Source organism: Alligator mississippiensis, chromosome 2 (genome assembly GCF_030867095.1).
Source record: "Alligator mississippiensis isolate rAllMis1 chromosome 2, rAllMis1, whole genome shotgun sequence".
In the NCBI taxonomy this organism is placed as follows: Eukaryota; Metazoa; Chordata; order Crocodylia; family Alligatoridae; genus Alligator; species Alligator mississippiensis.
Genome location: NC_081825.1, coordinates 245,133,566 through 245,153,347, shown reverse-complemented (window position 1 = coordinate 245,153,347; position 19,782 = coordinate 245,133,566). Strand labels below are relative to the sequence as shown.

General features: G+C 41.4%; 1 protein-coding gene and 1 long non-coding RNA gene across 2 annotated transcripts in view; one reads left to right on the top strand and one right to left on the bottom strand.

Annotated features, from left to right (window-relative positions):
- Positions 1–19,782, bottom strand: part of LOC109285447 (uncharacterized) — a 99,337-nt gene that overhangs the window by 5,236 nt on the left and 74,319 nt on the right. The gene's annotated exons all lie outside the window — the stretch shown is intronic.
- Positions 1–19,782, top strand: part of SPRED1 (sprouty related EVH1 domain containing 1) — a 98,796-nt gene that overhangs the window by 51,815 nt on the left and 27,199 nt on the right. Inside the window, exons 3-4 of the mRNA XM_014595453.3 lie at positions 17,615–17,783; positions 19,674–19,723. Coding sequence (XP_014450939.1) covers positions 17,615–17,783; positions 19,674–19,723 — 219 coding nt within the window. The remainder of the gene's footprint in view (positions 1–17,614; positions 17,784–19,673; positions 19,724–19,782) is intronic.

Below are 19,782 nucleotides of genomic sequence, written 5' to 3'. Positions count from 1 at the left end.
AACTTTTTAGAATAACAAAGAGATGTCTAGTTTGCAATGTTTTTAGTAGGCACGATAGCAGCAAATGTTGGATCAACCAAGGCCCCTCTGTCCTTTAATCAAGTAATTGTTTTTATGGTGGTAGTTTTCACATCACTTATTCAAGACCAAACCATCATCTAGCCGTTTAGCAAACAAAATAGAGATGTGAGCTAGCTTGAATCTGAAGAACGTGTATGAGGTCCCAGATTACTCAGTTGAAATCCAGCAGTTACACAAGAGCATCTTCTTTTCAAAGTATAAGACTAGGTGGGATCCTAATGCTTATTTAATTTGACTACTTGCAAAACACAGGCCACAGAATTTCACCCAATAATTCCTGCATTGTGCTTTATAACCTCTACATGCAATAGAGAATTTGCTTTAAAAAGCCATCCAATCTTGAACTAGAAACACAGTATATTCTATTCCAATGGTATGTGACCCTCACTGTTAAATTTGCAATGTATTTTCACTTTGAGTTTCTTCAAATTTCAATCTATGATATTTGGATCTTGTTAAATCTGGGGTTGGGGGTGTTGTAATGAGCTAGAGTGCAGAGGGGGTTGGAAACCAAGTTAGCTAAAATCTGATCATATAGCAGAATTGGTTCCATCAGTGGTGGTTCAAAGCGATATCTTCTCAAAGCAGAGTTTTGCATCTGACATGAGTAATCTTTAGCCCCAGAGTATTGACATTGTCTAGTCTTCAGGGGTTTAATTAAGAAATTTGGGTACCCTGCCCTCCCAAAGGGAGGCATTGACAACCCCAGCCAGCAGTGTACCCAGTCTCCCCTGGCTGGCTTTTACAAGTCAGGACAAACACAGGTCCAATACACAGATGGTCACCCTTATCCTACCCTCTACATTAGTGGGTGATAGCAGGTTAAACTGATTCATATAAACAGGACAAGACTGCTTCCTCAACCCTGAACTCTGACTCTCCTGCAAAAGTGGTGGTCCCCAAGTCCTGCCAGGTACAGGAGATATTGTCTGCAAAGCAGGTGGCAAAGTGAGCATCACAAGAGACTGAATTAGACTCTGTTTCAGTTTAGAGCATGGGACAGCAAAAGTCCCCAAAAGAGAAACCTCACAAAAATGGAATATAAAGTATTGGGAGACCAAAAAGATCACTGTCTAATGCCTGGGGCTCCCGAGGTATAAAAACACGAACACACAACAAAAAAGCTGTCTTGTGGTTCAGAGGCCTTTGTTCAGTGCCGGCAACTAGAAGGCTGCAAGTTCAAGGCTGGGTGTGGGCCCCTCAACCTCAGCTTGAAAATGCAGCCATTGTGAGCTCAAGAATCTTTTGTACCTGAGAATGCTGAGAGAGTTGGCCATTATGATTGCGGAGCCACTGGCCATTATCTTTGAAAACTTGTGGTGAGATGTCATGGAAGTTTGGAAAGGGGCAAATATAGTGCTCATCTTTAAGAAAGGGACATAGGAGGATCTGGGAAACTACACAGCAGTCAGACTCCCCTTAGTCCCTGGAAAAATCATGGAGCAGATCCTCAAAGTGAGGTTAGGTTAGATATTAGGAAAAACTGTCTTACTAGGAGGGTGATGAAGCACTGGAACAAGTTACTCAGAAAGGTTGTGGAATCTCCATCCTTGGGAGTTTTTAAGGCCCAGCTTGACAAAGCTCTGGCTGTAATGATCTAGCTGGGGATGAACTTGATGACCTCCTGAGGTCCCTGACAAACCTAATTTTCTATGATTCAATGAAAAGCCCTGCCATGCCCCTTGTTCTTCACAGTCTTAAGTCTTCATGCAGCCTTGGGGTTTCAGCATTCTCTTCTCCTAGAATATAGTTGCTCAACACTTTAGTAGTTTTCTGGTCAGAATTTAGAGGATCCTCCACTAATAGGTCATATGAGGGAGTTTTGGAGAACTTGGTCTGCATGTGTAATTTGCATAATTTAGCCGCAGTTCTCAGATATCTTTGGCTTTGACTGAAAGAGTCAACCAAGAGAGAGTTTGTAGCTTCTCCCTCATACAGCCCTCATATTCAGCTGATTACTAGGGGTAGGTGAGGACATCTTCAAGCACAAGTGGCCGTGCACTCTCTGCATGTAGCTCACAGCTGATCTGCCATAGGACCAGTAACAGTGGCAGATAGGGCAGAGCAGAACAGCAGATTAGGCTGGGGAAGGGGATCAGAGTAGAATTTGCAGGAGGGTATGGGGCTAATTAGTGCCAAAAATGTTGGACCTTACTGAACTATAGTAAGATGTGGGAGAGCCGGGAGAGTTAAGGAACTTACTTTTATATTTACAAAAGTTCCAGCAGAGGTGCTGCTTAAAATCAACTTTGGTAAATGAAGAAAGTTGATTGGAATGCAGGCAAGAAGTTAATTTGCCCAGCTTGGATTGAAGGCAGTGTGGTGGGGAAGCCCTGCAAAACGGAGTCCAGTCCAAACAGAGAAAAGTTACTGTGGTACTTATTATGGCAGTAGGTGTTTGGTAACAGAATAATAGGTTGCTTGTATACTTATATTGTCCTGACTTCAAAGAAAGGCTGTTTGTAGTCAAAAGCTAATGTGTAGTGATTCAACAGGAAAGATCAGATACCCTGGGCAATTTAGGACATCTGTTTGGATAGAAGAAACAAGACCCCCGTATCTGATAGATAACTAAAGTACATGGGGATGCTCAGGCAGTGAAATTTCCTGAGAGGGACTCTAGCAAGGAACAGATCAGTGATGCTTAGAACTGTTTAGGTTTTAATCTTTTCTGTGTAGTAACAAGTTTTACAGCTGCTTTTTGAAGGGTTCTATAATCCTGTGTTCAAACATGCCATGTTTACCAGTTCTCTTATTTTTTTTCTCTTCTCTCCAGCATTATTTTGCACAGGATTCCTCAAAAAAATCTTTTAAATATTTTTAACGTTTTGATTAAGGCTTCAGTTCTGCAGAGTTGAGCAGGTGAATTGTCCCAATAGATTCAGTGAGAATACTCAAGTGATTAAAGTTTTAAGCATGTATATAAAACTTTTGAAGGATTGGAGTCCAAGTATCAAGAATTCCCTTCCCATTACTATATCTGCTTAATGTTATAAATACTTGAATTTACAATGAAGCATCTGTTGAAAAAATAGTTTTCAGAAATGGGGTGGAGGGCAGTGGGAATGTGTGTACATGTGTAGACCTACCTTCTCCTTTCAGTAGGCCTAACTTTTACTTTGTACTGTACCTCAGAATGCATATATATATCTCCTTTTTATATAAACAGCAATACCCCCTACTTTTTCCCCTGCTTGTCTTTTATGAACAAGTTATACCCATCCATGACCATACTCCAATCATGTGAACTATCCCATCACTTCTCTATAATCCCATTTACATCATAATTCCTCAATTGTACCAGGACTGCCAATACTTCCTGTTTACTTTCTCATGCTTCTTGTATTAGTGTACAAATGTTCCAGGTGTTTATGTGATAGTCCTAGCTTGTATCCAGGTCCCCTGGCTTTTTACTTATCTCTGGGCTTTTGTCTCCATCCCTCGGTGAACCTCCACACAGTTAGCAAACCTGTACGCAAAGATACTCTTCCCTGTCTTCATCGGGTTGGACTCAGTCACTTCCTACCAGTCCTTCTTAGAACACTACCCCACCCCGTGGTTGAAGAAGCCAAAGCCCAGCTGATCTCTATGTTGTTCTCCAGGTTGTATCTGCTCTTAGCTGAGCCTTTACCCTTGACTGAAAGGATCAGTGAAAACATCCCTGGGCTCCCAGCCTCTTTACTTTTGTACACAGAGCCATGTAGTCACTCTTCTCCCCTACTTGGCTGTCTTCAGCAGAAACATGCAGGCAGCAGTCCCTGCAAAACCAGACTAGAACCTGGGTGGAAGCCTTGGTGACTAGTTGCCATGTCTGGAGAGAGTCTGTATAGGTACAGGCAAAGTATGGATTGATAGTGGCAGAGGCACTGCAACTTCTTTCAGCCATCCTGTTGATTCTCCTGCTAGCTCTTTCTTCCTTTTCTGCAGATACTTCCTGAGAAATTTCCTCTTCCTCCTTTACCTGCCTCCACTTAGCAAGTTTACAGTGACAAAAGGATAAGAAAGAAAATGTCCAGGCAAACTTTTCCAGTGAACTCTCCACTCAAACTCCCCTATTGGCTGGCCTGTTCTTTGCTTCTGATGTTGCTGACCTGTGTCGCTGGGTTCAATATGTACCTTGTTCTTGAAAGGCAGAATAGAGGAAAAAAGATTTTTTCCAGAGTCATGGGGGCAGAACTTATCTTCAGCTGACTAACCCTCCTTTTCCTGCTTAACTATGGCTGAATTGTTAGCTGTTGCTGAAAACTGGTCTTCATAGGTAGATCTGTGAGTTTGAAAAAAGCTAAGGTCTGCCTAGACATATGCTCAGGCGTGGGTGGCGTTTTAAGTAGAACAGTTCCCAGACAGCTGTTCTAATTAAAGCCGCTCACCGTCATGTGTCTTAAGCCCTTATGCATTTTAAAATGGTAGCAGGACACTTTATCTAAACCTCATTGAATGAGCTTTAGATAAAGTGCCCTGCAGCTATTTTAAAATGCACAGGGGCTTAATACATGCAACAGCTAGGCAATGCTGGAGCATTCTAAATTACAACGTGAAAAAGCGTATATATAGGCAGCCAAGGAGTCTCCAAGGCTGTGAAATAAGGAAAGAGACTTAAGAAGCAGCTAGCAGATGACAGCATTTCCAGAAGAAAAGTTACCTTGATTAAAGGAATATCAGGACTATTAAAAAGGATAGACGGTCATTAACATCTCTGGAGTGAAGTACAATGAGCCATTAAGTCAATTGACTGCCTCAGCTTCCTGAATAGTAATGCAACTTGTTGCTGCACTGCGGAGCAGAAATCAAACCAGAATACTTCTATCCCAGTCAGAAAATCAGTATACACACACTCTAATTTTGGGGGGCTGATTTCAGGGGAAAGGTGTATGTTGTGTGCAGAAAAATATGACGGTAATGAAGGAGAAATATTTTTTTAAAACCAGCGGTATCAAACATACAGCCCACAGGCCAGATCTGGCCTGCAGAACTTTCAGTCCCAGATGCTGCGCCTGGGTCTAAGCAGGCCCACACAGAGCACAGTGCATGCTTTTGATACAGGGCTAGTCCCCCAGCATACCTAACCTGGCAGCTGCTCTAGCTTGTCTGGGACTTGCACCATACACAGCATGTGTCCCAGACTGTCAGGAGCAGCTGCTGGATCAGCTGTGCTGGGGAAAAGGGAGAAGAAGCAGGAAGGAAGGGGATCAGTGGGCTCGATTTGGCCCGTGGACCAGCCCCACACCACTTCTCCAGCCTGGGCCAGATAAGTTGACACCCCTGCTCAGAAACTTTAAAAGATGTTTATGTTTTTAGTCCCTTTAAACCAGAGGATTACAGCTCTTTACAAGTTATGAGCCAGAGCAACCCAGCCCCAGGCCAGTGTGATCTGAGTGACTTCAGCAGCACGTTATTGGCAGGGGGCTTCCCCTGTGCCCATGCAAGAGTAGGCAGCTGGGAGTTGAGCCTATGCCGCCACTTTTTTCCTAGCCTCTCCCCAGCTGTGGTGTGGGCACAGTTTCTAGCTCTAGGGGTTTCTGCTCTGGGACCAGGTATCTACAAACTGCGTCTGCACTGCTGCCACTTTTCCCCACCATCTGTCTGCAGGATGGGTGCAGCTAGAAGCTGCCCAGCCCAGCATAGCTTCCAACCAGCTAGAAGCTGTGCCTGGGTTACAGTTGGTGGGGAGCTTCAATGGGAGAAGTGACAGGGAGCAGGGGATTGGGGGAAGTGGTGGTGGCACAAGCAAAGCCCCCTACCACTGATGCACCACTGAAAACACCCAGCCCATATTGGACTGGAGCTGGGAGGTTAGGGAGTGCTACTCTAGGACCAGGTATCTGCAAATTACATCTGTACTGCTGCAGCTTCTCCCCACCCCCTGGCTGCAGCATGGGCACAGTTGGAAGTTGCCTAGCCCCAGCATAGCTTCCAACCAGCTGGAAGCTGTGCTTGGGCTACAGCTGGTGAGAAATTCAGGGAAAGAAGTAACAGGGAGCAGGGGATTGGGGAAAGCAGTGGTGGTATAGGCAAAGCCCCCTACCACTGATGCACCACTGAAATCACCCAGCCCATACCGGACTGGACCTGGGAGGCTGGAGAGAAGCATCAGTGGCATGGGCACAACTGGAAGTTGCCTGGCCCCCACTCAGCTCTTCACTGCCCAGCCCCAGTGCAGGCGCAGGCAGAATTTTCCAGCTCCACAAGCTAGGTTCAGTAGCTTCACAGACCAGAACCAGCCTATGGGCTATATGCTATCAGCTGCTGCTATATAGACAGTTTTACCTTGCAAATGGGAGGAGTGTGCCTCTGTCCCAAAATAGCAGATGAGGTGGGAGATTTTAGATGCAATTCTCTGTTTGGCATTAGGGGTAATCCCACTGTTTTACAAGTATCCTCTAACCATTAGACTATTATAAAGGGAGGGGGGAGGCATGCCACCTCTTTCCAGCTGTGCTATAAAAGAAAAGGACTGAGCTTTCCTGAGCTGGTTTGCCCCATTTGTTTAGTTCCATGTTGGAATGTAAAGTTGTTTCACAAAATACCCTTGACATAATTGCACATTTCCTCCTTTATTACCCTCACCTTTCTAGATCTGGCTCCAGTCAGTCTGCTTGAAACAATTATACTCCACTCTAACCTGGTCAGGTCTGCTACTCTGTCTGTGTTTACATAGGCTCACTTCAATCTTAATACAACAGGTTTAACCGTACATTAAACTTAAGCCTGTAATCCTTGAAATTCTGTAGATTTTACTTGTTAAAAGAGACTTTTATTTCTACTGATTTTTTGCTTTCCTATTATGTTTTGTATCTTTTTCTAGTCCGTCCCAGCAGTTGCAACTTGTCATGCCCCTCCCCCCCCACCTACACCCCCAAAAGGTGGCAGGTTTACTTTGGCATATTTATTATGCATGACAGATGGAAGAGGGTTAAAAATGTTTATTTTCAATACAGCTGAAGAGAGAGAAATGAATTTGCACAAGAACTAGTATATTCTATAAATCCACCACTTTTTAGCAGATTCCATTCTATTGTTTTGTTTGGTTGGTCTCTTCTGATGAGTTAAGAACTTAGAAAAAGATTACTAGCTAAATTCATAAGCAACAAAACCATGAGATTTCATGCTACCAGGAAAAAAAACACATTTATACATGTGTTCTAGCATGCAAATTCCTAAACAAGACATTTACTCCACTGTGCCATCTCTTCTTTTACAAGTTTACAACATACACTTTTTTCCATTTTTTATAAACAATCCTACCATTTCTCTTAATAAGAAGCCAGCAAGTATACAACTAAGGGAAACAATATTTAGAAGTAGAAAACATTTTGTTCCCTTAAAAGGAGTCATGGTAGTGTGTATACATTGTAAACATACAGTAGAAATGGTTCTCAGTCCACTGCTGATAAAATCACCTATCCTACAGCAAGATAGCAGTTTTGCTTATTTGAAAACTAATGCTATTTGTTGCTGTAGTATCAGCGAATTTATAAAGATTGGTATTTCAGTGGAATGTTATTTAACTACTTCAAAATTACTAAAACATTAAAAATTATGGTTCTGATCTTGCAAACATTTAACTTACAAGATTGTTTCTATTGAATTCAATAAAACATTTTGTGTGCTAAAAATCAAGCATGTGCATAAATGTTTGCAGCCTTAGGAGCTATAATTGTTTTTAACTTTTTACGTTAAAACAAAGTTGCTTTGTGAAGGTATTGGAAATCTAAATAACTTTTCATTGGTAACTGTATTTTTTAATATGCATGGGCCAAATTTTTTTTAAGAGGGAGTGAGCCTAATATTAGGTTTTTAATCCCCTTATTTATCTTTGAATGGTGGTATTTTTTCATAAGTAATTGAGTGAATTAAATGTACAAATTCCATTCATTTCAAGATGCAAACCCTTAAAAAGGAGTGTGGCTTGGACATGTGGCTTGCCTTCTGCTTCACCCCTTAATTTTCCACCTGTCCAAAATTTACCATTTCAGGCTGCAATTTCACTGTAGATGTTGCAGACTTGAGAGAAGGCAGTAAAAAAAAAAAAATTTTGCCGCTACTCATCAAACATGCATCTCTCTATCCTTCCAATTGCTGCAGTGGGACTTTCACTCCTTATTTTTGGCAAAGGTAGCCAAAATCATGTAAAATAAAAAACCCTCTGAATAAAGTGAGCTGGTCTAGGGGATTTGTTGGATCTTCCAAATTTTAGGTGGCCACCCCTCCATCACACCAAGTATAAGGAGCCATATATTAGAGAACCTCCACTTGCATCCTCTCATCCCCGGGAGTGACGAGGAAATCAAATCTTTCTTCAAGGGATACACATACACACAGGATTTTGTGTCCTGCCAGCTTCCCTGGCAGTTGCCTTGGTTCTCAAAGGTACTAGTTTTCAAAACAGAGGGGCCCTGGACAGATGTAACACTTGTATTACTATAAATGCCTTTAGCACTACAGAAGTTGGGCAGATGGACATCTACATCACCTACAGTACTGCAAAATGGCGGAAATGCTACAAAAATGTTGCTGGTTGAGACACCAACTGCAGTACTAAATTTTGTAGTACATGTGGATGGTGACCCATAGTGACAGGGTCTCAGTCCCCTGCAATCTCATAGGAGACTTTTGACTTCAGAGCAAAAAACCTTTCTTTCTGTGGATTTACATAGATAAACTAATAGGCAGTCATCTTCCTCCTCCAAACCTAAGGGAGGTCTCATGACCTGGGAGCCTCTTGAAATTGTTCGGGGCTATGCAAGAGAGTAGGGTGCACCTTGTGAATAAGGCTGGCTGGCTCTAGTTCTTAAACTGGTTGTAGCAAGCTCTAATGTACATTTTAGCAGGGCTTCTTAGCATGGATACCAGGTGTTCTCTGATGACTGTGTCCATGTAACACCTGGGGAAGTGTTTTTGCATTAATTTTAGTTGCATTTGACCAAGGTGACTTCACTCCTGCAAATGTAAAAATTTTCCTGTTGCATGTAATTATATCCCATGACTGTAGGCAGGTTACTGTAATAGCATAGTGGATCATCATTTGTAGTATGTGATTTGTTTTGCTTCTCCCTGTGTGTTAGCGGATTTGCAAATAGATCTGGTCTATGAGTTACTTTACTGGTTTTAATGGGATTACCCAAACAAGTAAAACAACACTTTTGAGTGGTTTGCAGGATTAAACTCTAGACTTTTGATCCAGTTGTACCTATCCACATGTAGTGATGTTATCTGTTAGAATCACACATATATATACACCACATTTTTATTTGTGTAATTGGCTTCCAGTGTTTAGAAATTGTCAATAATGGGGAAAATAGTATCAAAGCAGATGTTTACATCAAATTAGAGTTCTTTTTGTAGTCCATTGAAAAAACTAGGCAATGTTACAAGTGTCTTGGGCACTAATAACACTATCATGCAGAAGTAATTTATTTGAAAGTGTGGCTTTGTAATTATATCTCAGTTTAGACAGATGTCATCTTGCCTACCAAAGTCAAATGGCTTTGCCAATCCCTTCCAATGTAAGTGAAATTTTGAAAATGCAATCCACCAAGGTATTCAAAATGAACTTTATATAACCGTGGAAAGGAGAGCTATGTTTAATATTTCAATACATAGTTACGTTTAAAAATAGAGCCTCTTCTTCCTAAGTTTTAAAACCTTGCTACTTTGAGAATTTACACTCAAAAAATAAAATTATTTTGTCTGTCTGCCAGGAGCACTACTGTGAGTTTGGGGGGAGGGGGTTAGGTGTTACAGCTTTTTCTTTAACTTTTAGTGTTCCATCCATTGTGTATTTAATAACATGCATTAGTTCTTTTCTCTAACTCTTATGAGGCTGTAGCATTCAGATCAATGAAATATTAAATCAGGCTCAAAATCAAAGCCAGTTGGGATACAAGGTAAGTTAGCAAATGGCATTTGCTTATTCATGCCACTCACGCATACAGACATATAGTTACAGACACAGAGGTCACTCAAGGTGGACCTGGCTTTAATGGTCTAAATTTGGGGTCATTTGATGAAGGGTTTCAGAAATACACCCAAAACCATTTTTCAGTGTGTTTGGTAGGGGGAAGGGAGGCAGGGGCCAGAGCCAGATTCATTCATTTTCTCTCTGTCTCTCTCTTTCTGTCTCTCCAGATTCACCCCTATTTTTCATGTTTGAGGAAGCAAACCAGAATTGTGATATAGCTCAAGAGGTCTCAGTTACTTAACATTTACCCCAACTAGTGTTTGGCAACCTCCACTGTCCCTTTAGTATAGAGGAAGAAATATGGAATGCAATATTCAATTAAATTAATTAATCCCTGCAGATAGGTGTAAAGCTGATGCTTAGGAATTAAGGGAGAGTTCCACCCCCTTTGCTTTATGTCTGAAACCCTTGCTTTCATAGGAGTCAGGGGTTGTAATGGGGTTGTCTCGCTATCGGAGAATAAGGGAGGGTCTAAACCCTGATCTCTGTGTTTGTTCTGGAATTTGGAAAGGTTCTGTTTTCCTTCTCATTTTCTCATCCAGGTGAGTTGGGAAGTAATGGGCCCTGAAAATAATCTAGATTTAAACCTCCAGGATCCAGGAAAAATGCAAAATTGTATATATATACCATTTATGTATAATGGCAGAAATGGCCAAAAGTAGATGGGAAGAGGTTTTGATTAAAGGTTTTAGTTTTTTGGGGCCAAAAGCATGGTGTATTGAGTCCTGCAGAATAGGGTTGTAGTGCAGCTTTGTGACCTAGTTCCAAGTGCAGCTTAGATTATAAAAACAAAGTAGCATGCAGCCATTCAAGAAGTTGCTGTCTTTATAAGTATAAAGCTGCAGGGGTGGGGATGCAGGAATTGTAGGGAAGCATGAAGCCGAAGTGTGAAGAACGAGAGAGATGAACAAGGCATCTGTTACCTGCTCAAAGCTGCTGTACCAGTTGTGTAAAACTGTCAAGATCTTGGTCAATAAATCATGTATGTGATTCTCTCATTAGTCCTGTTACCAGCGCCATGCTCCAGGCTCTTCAAAGCACAGCCATGATCATATTCTGTTCCTCTTTCACAATGTAGGGTTCTTAAGGAATATGATATGATTCCTAACCTATGTAGATAAAATGTTAATCGTGTTAGCCTGAAGTTATGCAGAAGGTAGGGCAGGGTGTCACCTTTATAGACTAATTCAGAAAGGCATTAGCTTTTGTAGGTTACAGCCTACTTTACTAGATACTATGAATGGACTTGTAGGGATACTGTATAGAAAGGGAAGAATGTCATTTAAATACAAAAGATAAGGAAAGGAGGGGGCACTGCTGAGATAGATGGAAGGTCAATAAATTAAGGAGATTGAAAGAGACTTAACAAAGTAATTAACCCACAGAGACATATGGGTTATGAAAGCTAAAACAGATAATGGGATAAGAATTCATAGTCCCTTTTGAGGCTTTACTTAACACAGTCCAGTCTGTGGATTATTTCTTGTTCTATAATTTCACATTCAAGTGGGGGTTTTTTAAGTGTTATTTTTAAGAAAGTTTTTCCTGTCCGAGGTGGGTGACATGGAGGTTTCCCCATCTATCTAATGTAGACAGTAAAGGAAAACTGTAAGTGGGTGATGGTATATATAACATAAGTAGAGGAGCAGATAAATGAACCCCAGATGTTGTAATCTATATTTTTGGTACGGTGTTGATGAGGAAGCACAGCTGGCATCTGGGTCTGTTGCAACTCCTGCAGGAAACATTTCCTCTTGCCTTTTAAAAAAAAAAAAATATATATATATACATTCAGTGACAAATACTTTGTTACAAGTGGGGTCTCTTTTAGCTCTGCATTATCTCATGTCCTTCCAGAATGGGACATTCATTAAGAACCGGATTTTAAAAATAAGGAAGTGAAAACTTAAAATATCTCTGTGAGCAAACTTAATTTAATCTGTTTTGACCAATGTCTCCATGTCCCCATACCACACACGGTCTCATTCTGCCTTTGTGTTGAAGAAGGTGATACGTAAGCTTTACGGTCTAGCAGACTATTGCACGCACAGAACACTACTACATTTGCAACCTGTTTCTCACCTCCTGCAGCCATGTAATGCCACCTGACACTATTCTTTAAATTGCTCATCATTAAACCTACATACCACAAAATCTCCTAACTGCTGACCATGTTTTAGTTTTTATTGACCCAAACTTCATATTTTAGTACTGAACAGTGACTTGTGTAGAGGAGCAAGACTAGAAGCTCTAGAAAGAAAAATATTTCTTCAATCTGTTCAGAAATCTTGGAGTTTCAGCATCACATGCAGAGTAAAACAGAAGTTCCCAAGCTCTGTATCAACAAAGATCATAGAACACTTGTCTAACTCTTACATATAGATCTCAAAGTGCTTCATTGAAGTGGCCTGCTAAAAAACCTAAATTAGTTTGTGTTGGCACAGAGGGACTTGGTTGATTTGTAAAAATGAAGAATGTGTTGTGGCTGCTTGCTTTCCTTTGTTTGTTTAAAAAAACATTCTCTATACTTCAGAGGGGAAAGCATTACCCTGAGGCTTATAGATTGCCAGAGTTTTTGGAAATGTTCCCTATGTGACTGCAGATTAGACTTTATCACAACTTTAAAACCAGGTTTAGGAGATTATGTAGTTCAAATACGTTGAACATATACGTATTCCATAAAACAGGTTTACCAAGGAACAAAACAAAAAAACACCCCTTCCTCTGTACTTGGCAAAAATTGAGTTGTGGACAGCAGTACAATTTGGCAACAAAGTTTTTAATCTGGTGCTATACATTGTATAACTATCTATCATTCAAAAATGCTGATTTTCTGCATAAAGTAACTAAGTATTTTGTAGAGGACATTTCTTTTAAAATAGACTTCCCTGCCATATTTATTGAATATAATGCAAGGACATTTCCCCCCTCCATTTCTTCATTTAATTTCTTTAAGGTTTTAGATGGTAACATTCATGGATGAACTGACTGAGGGTGTAACCTGTATAAAATTTATGGTCTGATATTAGGCAAAATTTTAAACAAAAGGAGGCACAAACAATACAAAACAACCTAGGTTGGGGGACCAGGGAGGATTAAGCATACATATTCACATTGGAGAGGATGGGAATTAGAATCCAAAATAAAGGTGTTTTTCAGGAGAAAAAACTTTAATCACTAGTGTGAAAAGGGACATGGCAATAATCTGCAGAATAAAAATCAAGTGTGTTTTTTTTTGTTGTTTTTTTTTTGTTGTTTTTTTTTATTACTATACTATTACTTTGTTTCCCTAGAGGAGGTAAGGTAGCATGCCCCCTTTAAAAGTTAACTGGTTCAAAGAAGTATGAGCTTTCATACACAACAGTTGTCTATATCAGATTCAGGTATTCTTTGTCAGCACACTTTCATGCAAAAGATAGGCCTTAGTTTGGCAAGGTTATTTGGGTAGATGTGATTGAAAGGTGGCTGTGCCTTAAGGAAATGATCCTTCAGGCACAGAGGGAGACGATCACGATGCGAGGAAAAAGAGGGAAAGGGGCCAGGAGGCTTCCTTGGCTGACCAGAGAAATCCAGGGCAGCCTGCGGACTAAAAGGGGAGCATATAAAAAGTGGAAACGGGGAGAGATTACCAAAGAGGAGTATACCTCCTCTGCTCGCACTTGTAGGCAGGCAGTTAGATGGGCCAAAGCTACCATGGAGCTGAGGATGGCATCCCAAGTAAAGGATAACAAAAAATTGTTTTTTAGATATATAGGGAGTAAAAGGAAGGCCCAGGGAGGAATAGAACCCCTGCTAAATGGGCAGAAGCAATTGGTGACCGACAGGGGGGAAAAGGCTGAACTCCTCAACGAGTTCTTTGCCTCAGTGTTCTTAAGTGAGGGGCAGGACAAGGCTCTCACTGGGATTGTAGAGAGGCAGCAGCAAGGCACCAGACTGCTATGCGTAGACTCTGAGATGGTGCAGAGTCACTTGGAGGAACTGGATGCCTTTAAGTTGGCAGGCCCGGATGAGCTCCATCCGAGGGTGCTGAAGGCACTGGCTGACGTCATTGCACAGCCACTGGTGGTAATATTTGAACGCTTGTGGCGCACGGGCCAGGTCCCAGAGGGCTGGAAAAGGGCCAATGTGGTCCCCATTTTCAAGAAGGGGAGGAAGGAGGACCCGGGCAACTATAGGCCAGTCAGTCTCGCCTCCATCCTAGGCAAAGTCTTCGAAAAAATTATCAAGGCTCACATTTGCAAGAGCCCAGCAGGACAAATTATGCTGAGGGGAAACCACCACGGGTTCGTAGCAGATAGGTCATGCCTGACTAATCTAGTCTCTTTTTATGACCAGGTTACAAAATGCCTGGACACAGGAGTAGGGGTTGATGTCGTATACTTAGAGTTCAGGAAGGCCTTCGATACGGTATCCCACGCCATACTGGTAAACAAATTAAGAGGCTGTGACTTGGATGACTACACAGTCTGGTGGGTGGTGAATTGGCTGGAGGGTCGCACCCAGAGAGTCGTAGTGGATTGGGTCGGTTTCGACCTGGAAGGGTGTGGGCAGTGGGGTCCCGCAGGGCTTGGTCCTTGGACCGATACTCTTCAATATCTTCATCAGCGACTTGGACGAGGGAGTGAAATGTACTCTGTCCAAGTTTGCAGATGACACAAAACTGTGGGGAGAAGTGGACACTCCGGGGGCAGGGAACAACTACAAGCAGACCTGGACAGGTTGGACATATGCGCAGAAAACAACAGAATGCAATTCAACAAGGAGAAATGCAAAGTGTTGCACCTAGGGAGGAAAAATGTCCAGCATACCTACTGCCTAGGGAATGACCTGCTTGGTGGCACGGAAGTGGAAAGGGATCTTGGAGTCCTAGTGGACTCCAAGATGAACATGAGTCAGCAGTGTGACGAAGCCATCAGAAAAGCTAATGGCACTTTATCGTGCATCAGCAGACGCATGACGAACAGATCCAAGGAGGTGATACTTCCCCTCTATCGGGCGCTGGTCAGACTGCAGTTGGAATACTGCACGCAGTTTTGGGCGCCACACTTCAAGAGGGATGTGGATAACCTGGAGAGGGTCCAGAGAAGGACCACTCATATGGTTAAGGGCTTGCAGACCAAGCCCTACGAGGAGAGACTGGGGCACCTGGACCTCTTCAGCCTCTGCAAGAGAAGGTTGAGAGGTGACCTTGTGGCTGCCTATAAGTTCATCACGGGGGCACAGAAGGGAATTGGTGAGGTTTTATTCACCAAGGCGCCCCCGGGGGTTACAAGAAATAATGGCCACTAGCTAGCACAGAGCAGAGTTAGACTAGACATTAGAAAGAACTTCTTCAGAGTTCGAGTGACCAAGGTCTGGAATGGGCTCCCAAGGGAGGTGGTGCTCTCCCCTATCCTGGGGGTCTTCAAGAGGAGGTTAGATAGGCATCTAGCTGGGGTTATCTAGACCCAGCACTCTTTCCTGCCTATGCAGGGGGTTGGACTCGATGATCTATTGAGGCCCCTTCCGACCCTATGAATCTTTTATTAGACCAACTTTGTAGTTGAAAAAAAGTTCTTAGCAAGCTTTTGGGCTCAATCACCCTTCTTCAGGAATAGGAAGTCAGAGGAGACTCCGTATGTCTGAAGAAAGGTGATTGCACCCGAAAGCTTGCTAAGAACTTTTTTCCAACTGCTCAGTTGGTCTAGTAAAAGATATTGCATCTACCCAAAGAACCTTGCCTGCTTGTGTCCTTAGACCAACATTCATACAACCAAAAACCCAGCAGGCCTTAGTTTGCTTCTTCAAGGGAGAAGTATACATAGTGTACCTCAGTATAGAATTATAGAAAATTAGGTTTGGAAGGGTCTTCAGGAGGTCATCTAGTCCGAACACCTGCTGAAAGCAGGACCATCCCCAACTATATCATCCCAACCAAGGCTTTATCTAGCTGGGCCTTAAAAAACCTCCAAAGATGGAGATTTCCCCATTCCACATTGGTATATAAATCATTTTGGAGGAATTCAGAAGAGTAGCAAACAATGTAATTCATTAACTGTTTAATCATGTTGCAGGGGAAGCAAGGAGGTTTCATCAAACTATACCCTTCAAAATAGACTAGAAAAAGTGTTAGACAAAAGGACTTAGGATAAATTCTAACATTCAGTGCAATATATTCAAAAGCTAGGTACAGACATTCAAAAAGCCTGATGCAGAATCGGTCTAAGTTATGCAGTTTTCTGTAAGTGGTGTAGTTTAGATCGGTACAAACATTAGCCCTTTGGGTGGGAGGGAGGAAGGGCAGGGCGCAAATCATAGACTGGGTTCTGCTATTTTTTAACCAGTCAGTATGCACTGCACTTCATTTCTGTTACAGGTATAGACTGGTTTCTGATCACCTATACCAGCAAAAGTATAATGTCTTTACCTGGCCTAAAGCAATTCTTATATATAGAGCTCTGGTGATAGGGAAAAAATCTGGCGAGACTGAAGAACACAGTATTTTTTGTAAGTGCAAAATACAACATATTTTTATTAAAAAAATTTGTAATATGGTAGTTTTTGTTGGTTTCCTTAGAAGTTGCAGAAGACCTATATCAAAATGTGGGTAGTGCATTCCTGGTACAACCATTGTACACTAGTAATGAAGGATTTTTCTTGCAAGGAAATATTCTTCTTTCGGGAGGTATTTATCATTGCTAGATAAAAATTGTTTTAAAACATTGTCATTTTAATCTATTATGGTCATAATTAATTTTATTTTGTGTAAACACTGCTTTGCCATCACAAGCTGCTGGCTTAAACTATAGATGTGAATATCATTAAAAAATGTAGCCATTTAAACTCTTGTTATATCAGTTAAGTAACCGACAACACACATACGTATGGGCCGGGCTGAGGGACACACCACACTGCTCTGCAGTACTGGTAAACCATGCAACAATCTGCACAATTTAGTTTGAAAATCTGATGAAATTGACTTCACCCTAGCAAATGCAAGCTGTGCTTCAGAAAAATATTCTGTTAAACATTTACTGTAATGCCTTAACGGTATAAATATAATTATAGTTTAACCATTTAATCTTTCACATCCCAAGTTTAGACCTGCGTTTCGCTTAAATCAGTGAGAACCAAGCTTTTTTATAGATGTGCCTCAAACTAGCCCTGGACCCTTCCTGAATACTACTCCAGTCCCCTTCACCTGCCTGACCCATTGCTCTACTTCCTGCTTCCTGCCCTGTGCTCCTTACCCAATCTTCAGCTCTGCCTTTTGCTTCCTATCCTATGCTCCCTACCTGATCTTCCCTGTTTTCTGCTCCTTGCCCTGTCTGCCACTGTGCTGCCTGTCCCTTCCCCAATTGCCATGTCACACACACAGGCTACCACTGCCACTTGTGGCATTTGTGCTGAAGATTGGCCACTACTGGTTTAAACAGTGATGAAACGGCTTTCTTGCAACTGGAAAAAATTGAAACAGAAGTCTTTTTTAAGAATCCGATCTGAAGTTAAATTACCCAGAATAATGACTGTTCTTTCTTCAGATATATTTAATACATTTTTCAGCTAACATCTTTGTTTTTCTCTCTTTGGAAGGTGGTCTTGGAATGTACATTAAAGAAAGACCTCATTTACAACAAAGTTACCCCAACTTTTCATCACTGGAAGATTGATGACAAAAAGTTTGGCCTCACCTTTCAGAGTCCTGCTGATGCAAGAGCATTTGACAGGGGTATTCGTAGGGCTGTAGAGGATATCTCTCAAGGTATGTATCTTAGTTTTTCAGTTTATCCATATGAATCTGATGTGATGTCATCCAAGAGTGTTTTGATTTAATTCTTTGAAGGTATTTCATTATTTGGACTAGTCTACAGCATATGGTTATAATGGTTGGACACAGAATAATACTTAAGCAGAATCTTCCAAGAAAGAATTCTCAAATATTTTAGAAACGTTAATTATTGTATTTTCAAACATCCCTGAGGGCCTTGCTACATGTTCAAATTAAATCTGGATAGAGATCTTTCTTTTCAAGCACTAACTTTATAGCTGATTGGCTCTTTTTATACCTGGATAGGCATTTTTATCATGTGAAAATTATTTTGTACCTGTGCTAGTCTAAATTTATTGTGCTATTAATCAGTTAATTGTATGATAATTACTTTGCATGTGTGGCCAGTCTCACTTTCTAGGTGTGGCCTGTCTAAATTTATTAAACGAATAACCAGTTAATTTTATAATATACATAACGTATAGTGGGGGCCTGAGTGATTTAGCATTTTCTCCATTTTACAGATGAGAAAATGAAGGCCCAAAGATCTAGTGCCTTACCACACATCATATCAGAAGCCTGTAAGGGTGCTGATTTGAACATATCCCTAGATTCCTAGTTCTGTTTTGTTTTCTAACTGCTAGACTGTCTTTTCCCAATGCTGATCTTTTTTTGTATGCATCAGGGAATACACAGGGGTGGGCAGTATGCAGCCCGCAGGCTGGATTGGGCCCATGACAGACTCCATTTTCCAGCATGCCCTATCCACACCACTATGGCTAGTGTCCATGGTTCTGTGGTCAAGGGTGTGCAGACTGTTGAGCACGGCTCAGTCCCAGCTCCAGCCCCGTGTTGTCACTGTCGCAAGATCCTGGAGCAGCTCCCCACCCAGCTGCACACCTGCCAGCACTGCTCCAAGCTATTCTTCATGAAGACCCTGGGAGTGCGGGGCTGTCATGGCCCTGCTGCCCCTGGGGTCTCCATGAAGACCGGTCAGAGTGGTGTGGGCAGGGGCTGCTGGGAAATGGAGTCCAGCCACTGGCTGGATCTGCCGTTTTGCTCACCCCTGCTCTAGCATTTCCTGGCAGTATGTCAGTTTGTGTTCTTAGGGTGTAAACTGTAATGCTGATTGCTCTGACATCCTTAAGAATACTATCTCTGTCTGCTTAGACACTTAGTTGACGTTTGTTTGGGTTTTTTAATTACACTTTTCTAATAGTTCTGAGTACAAGTTTTTTATCTGATACTTATAGAAAAACATGTTATGCTAAATATTAAAAAGAGTCCTAGATTTGTCTATGGCTGCTTCATGGAACAGACAAACAAGGAAAACAAAGACTGTTAAATGTAAGGTAGAAACACAGTAAATAGGTTGGGGGGTGGGAGGATCAATATTTATTTAAAAGTGTTCCCTTCCATATATATGTGAGTAGTAACTTCAAATAATGGAGAGCTGTATACAGAAAAATCCATTTGATATATATTTTAAGTATGTTTTTCACTTGCATGAAGTATGCATAACAAAGGGATACTTATTCTTTCAAAGGAAAAATATTAATTATTTTCTCCTACTAGATGATTTGTGTTGAGATGTTGCTTTCTATATCAGCATCCAGGTCTCTAAAAGAGAAAATGAAAGACTATAACATTCTGAGCGCACATTGATTGCTCTTTTCTCTTTATTACCTTGCCCCTGTAAAAGTTTTAAATCTATTAATCTGAAAGAAGGAACTCTTTTCTAATTAATGGTGGAGACATCACTGCGGGTGATAAACATTGTATCTGCAGTAACATGGTATGTGTGTGTCTAACTTTTGTGTATTAAATGTTTTTGGAAGAAATTACAATGAAAAAAATGACCAAATTCTTGCAATGTTTTCATAGGTTGTCCACTATCACAAAGTGAAGCTGAGGCATCTGAAGATAGCTATCAAGTAAGTGCTTTAACTTTATATCAATCATGTACTTAAGTTTTGAGAAAATTACCTTTACT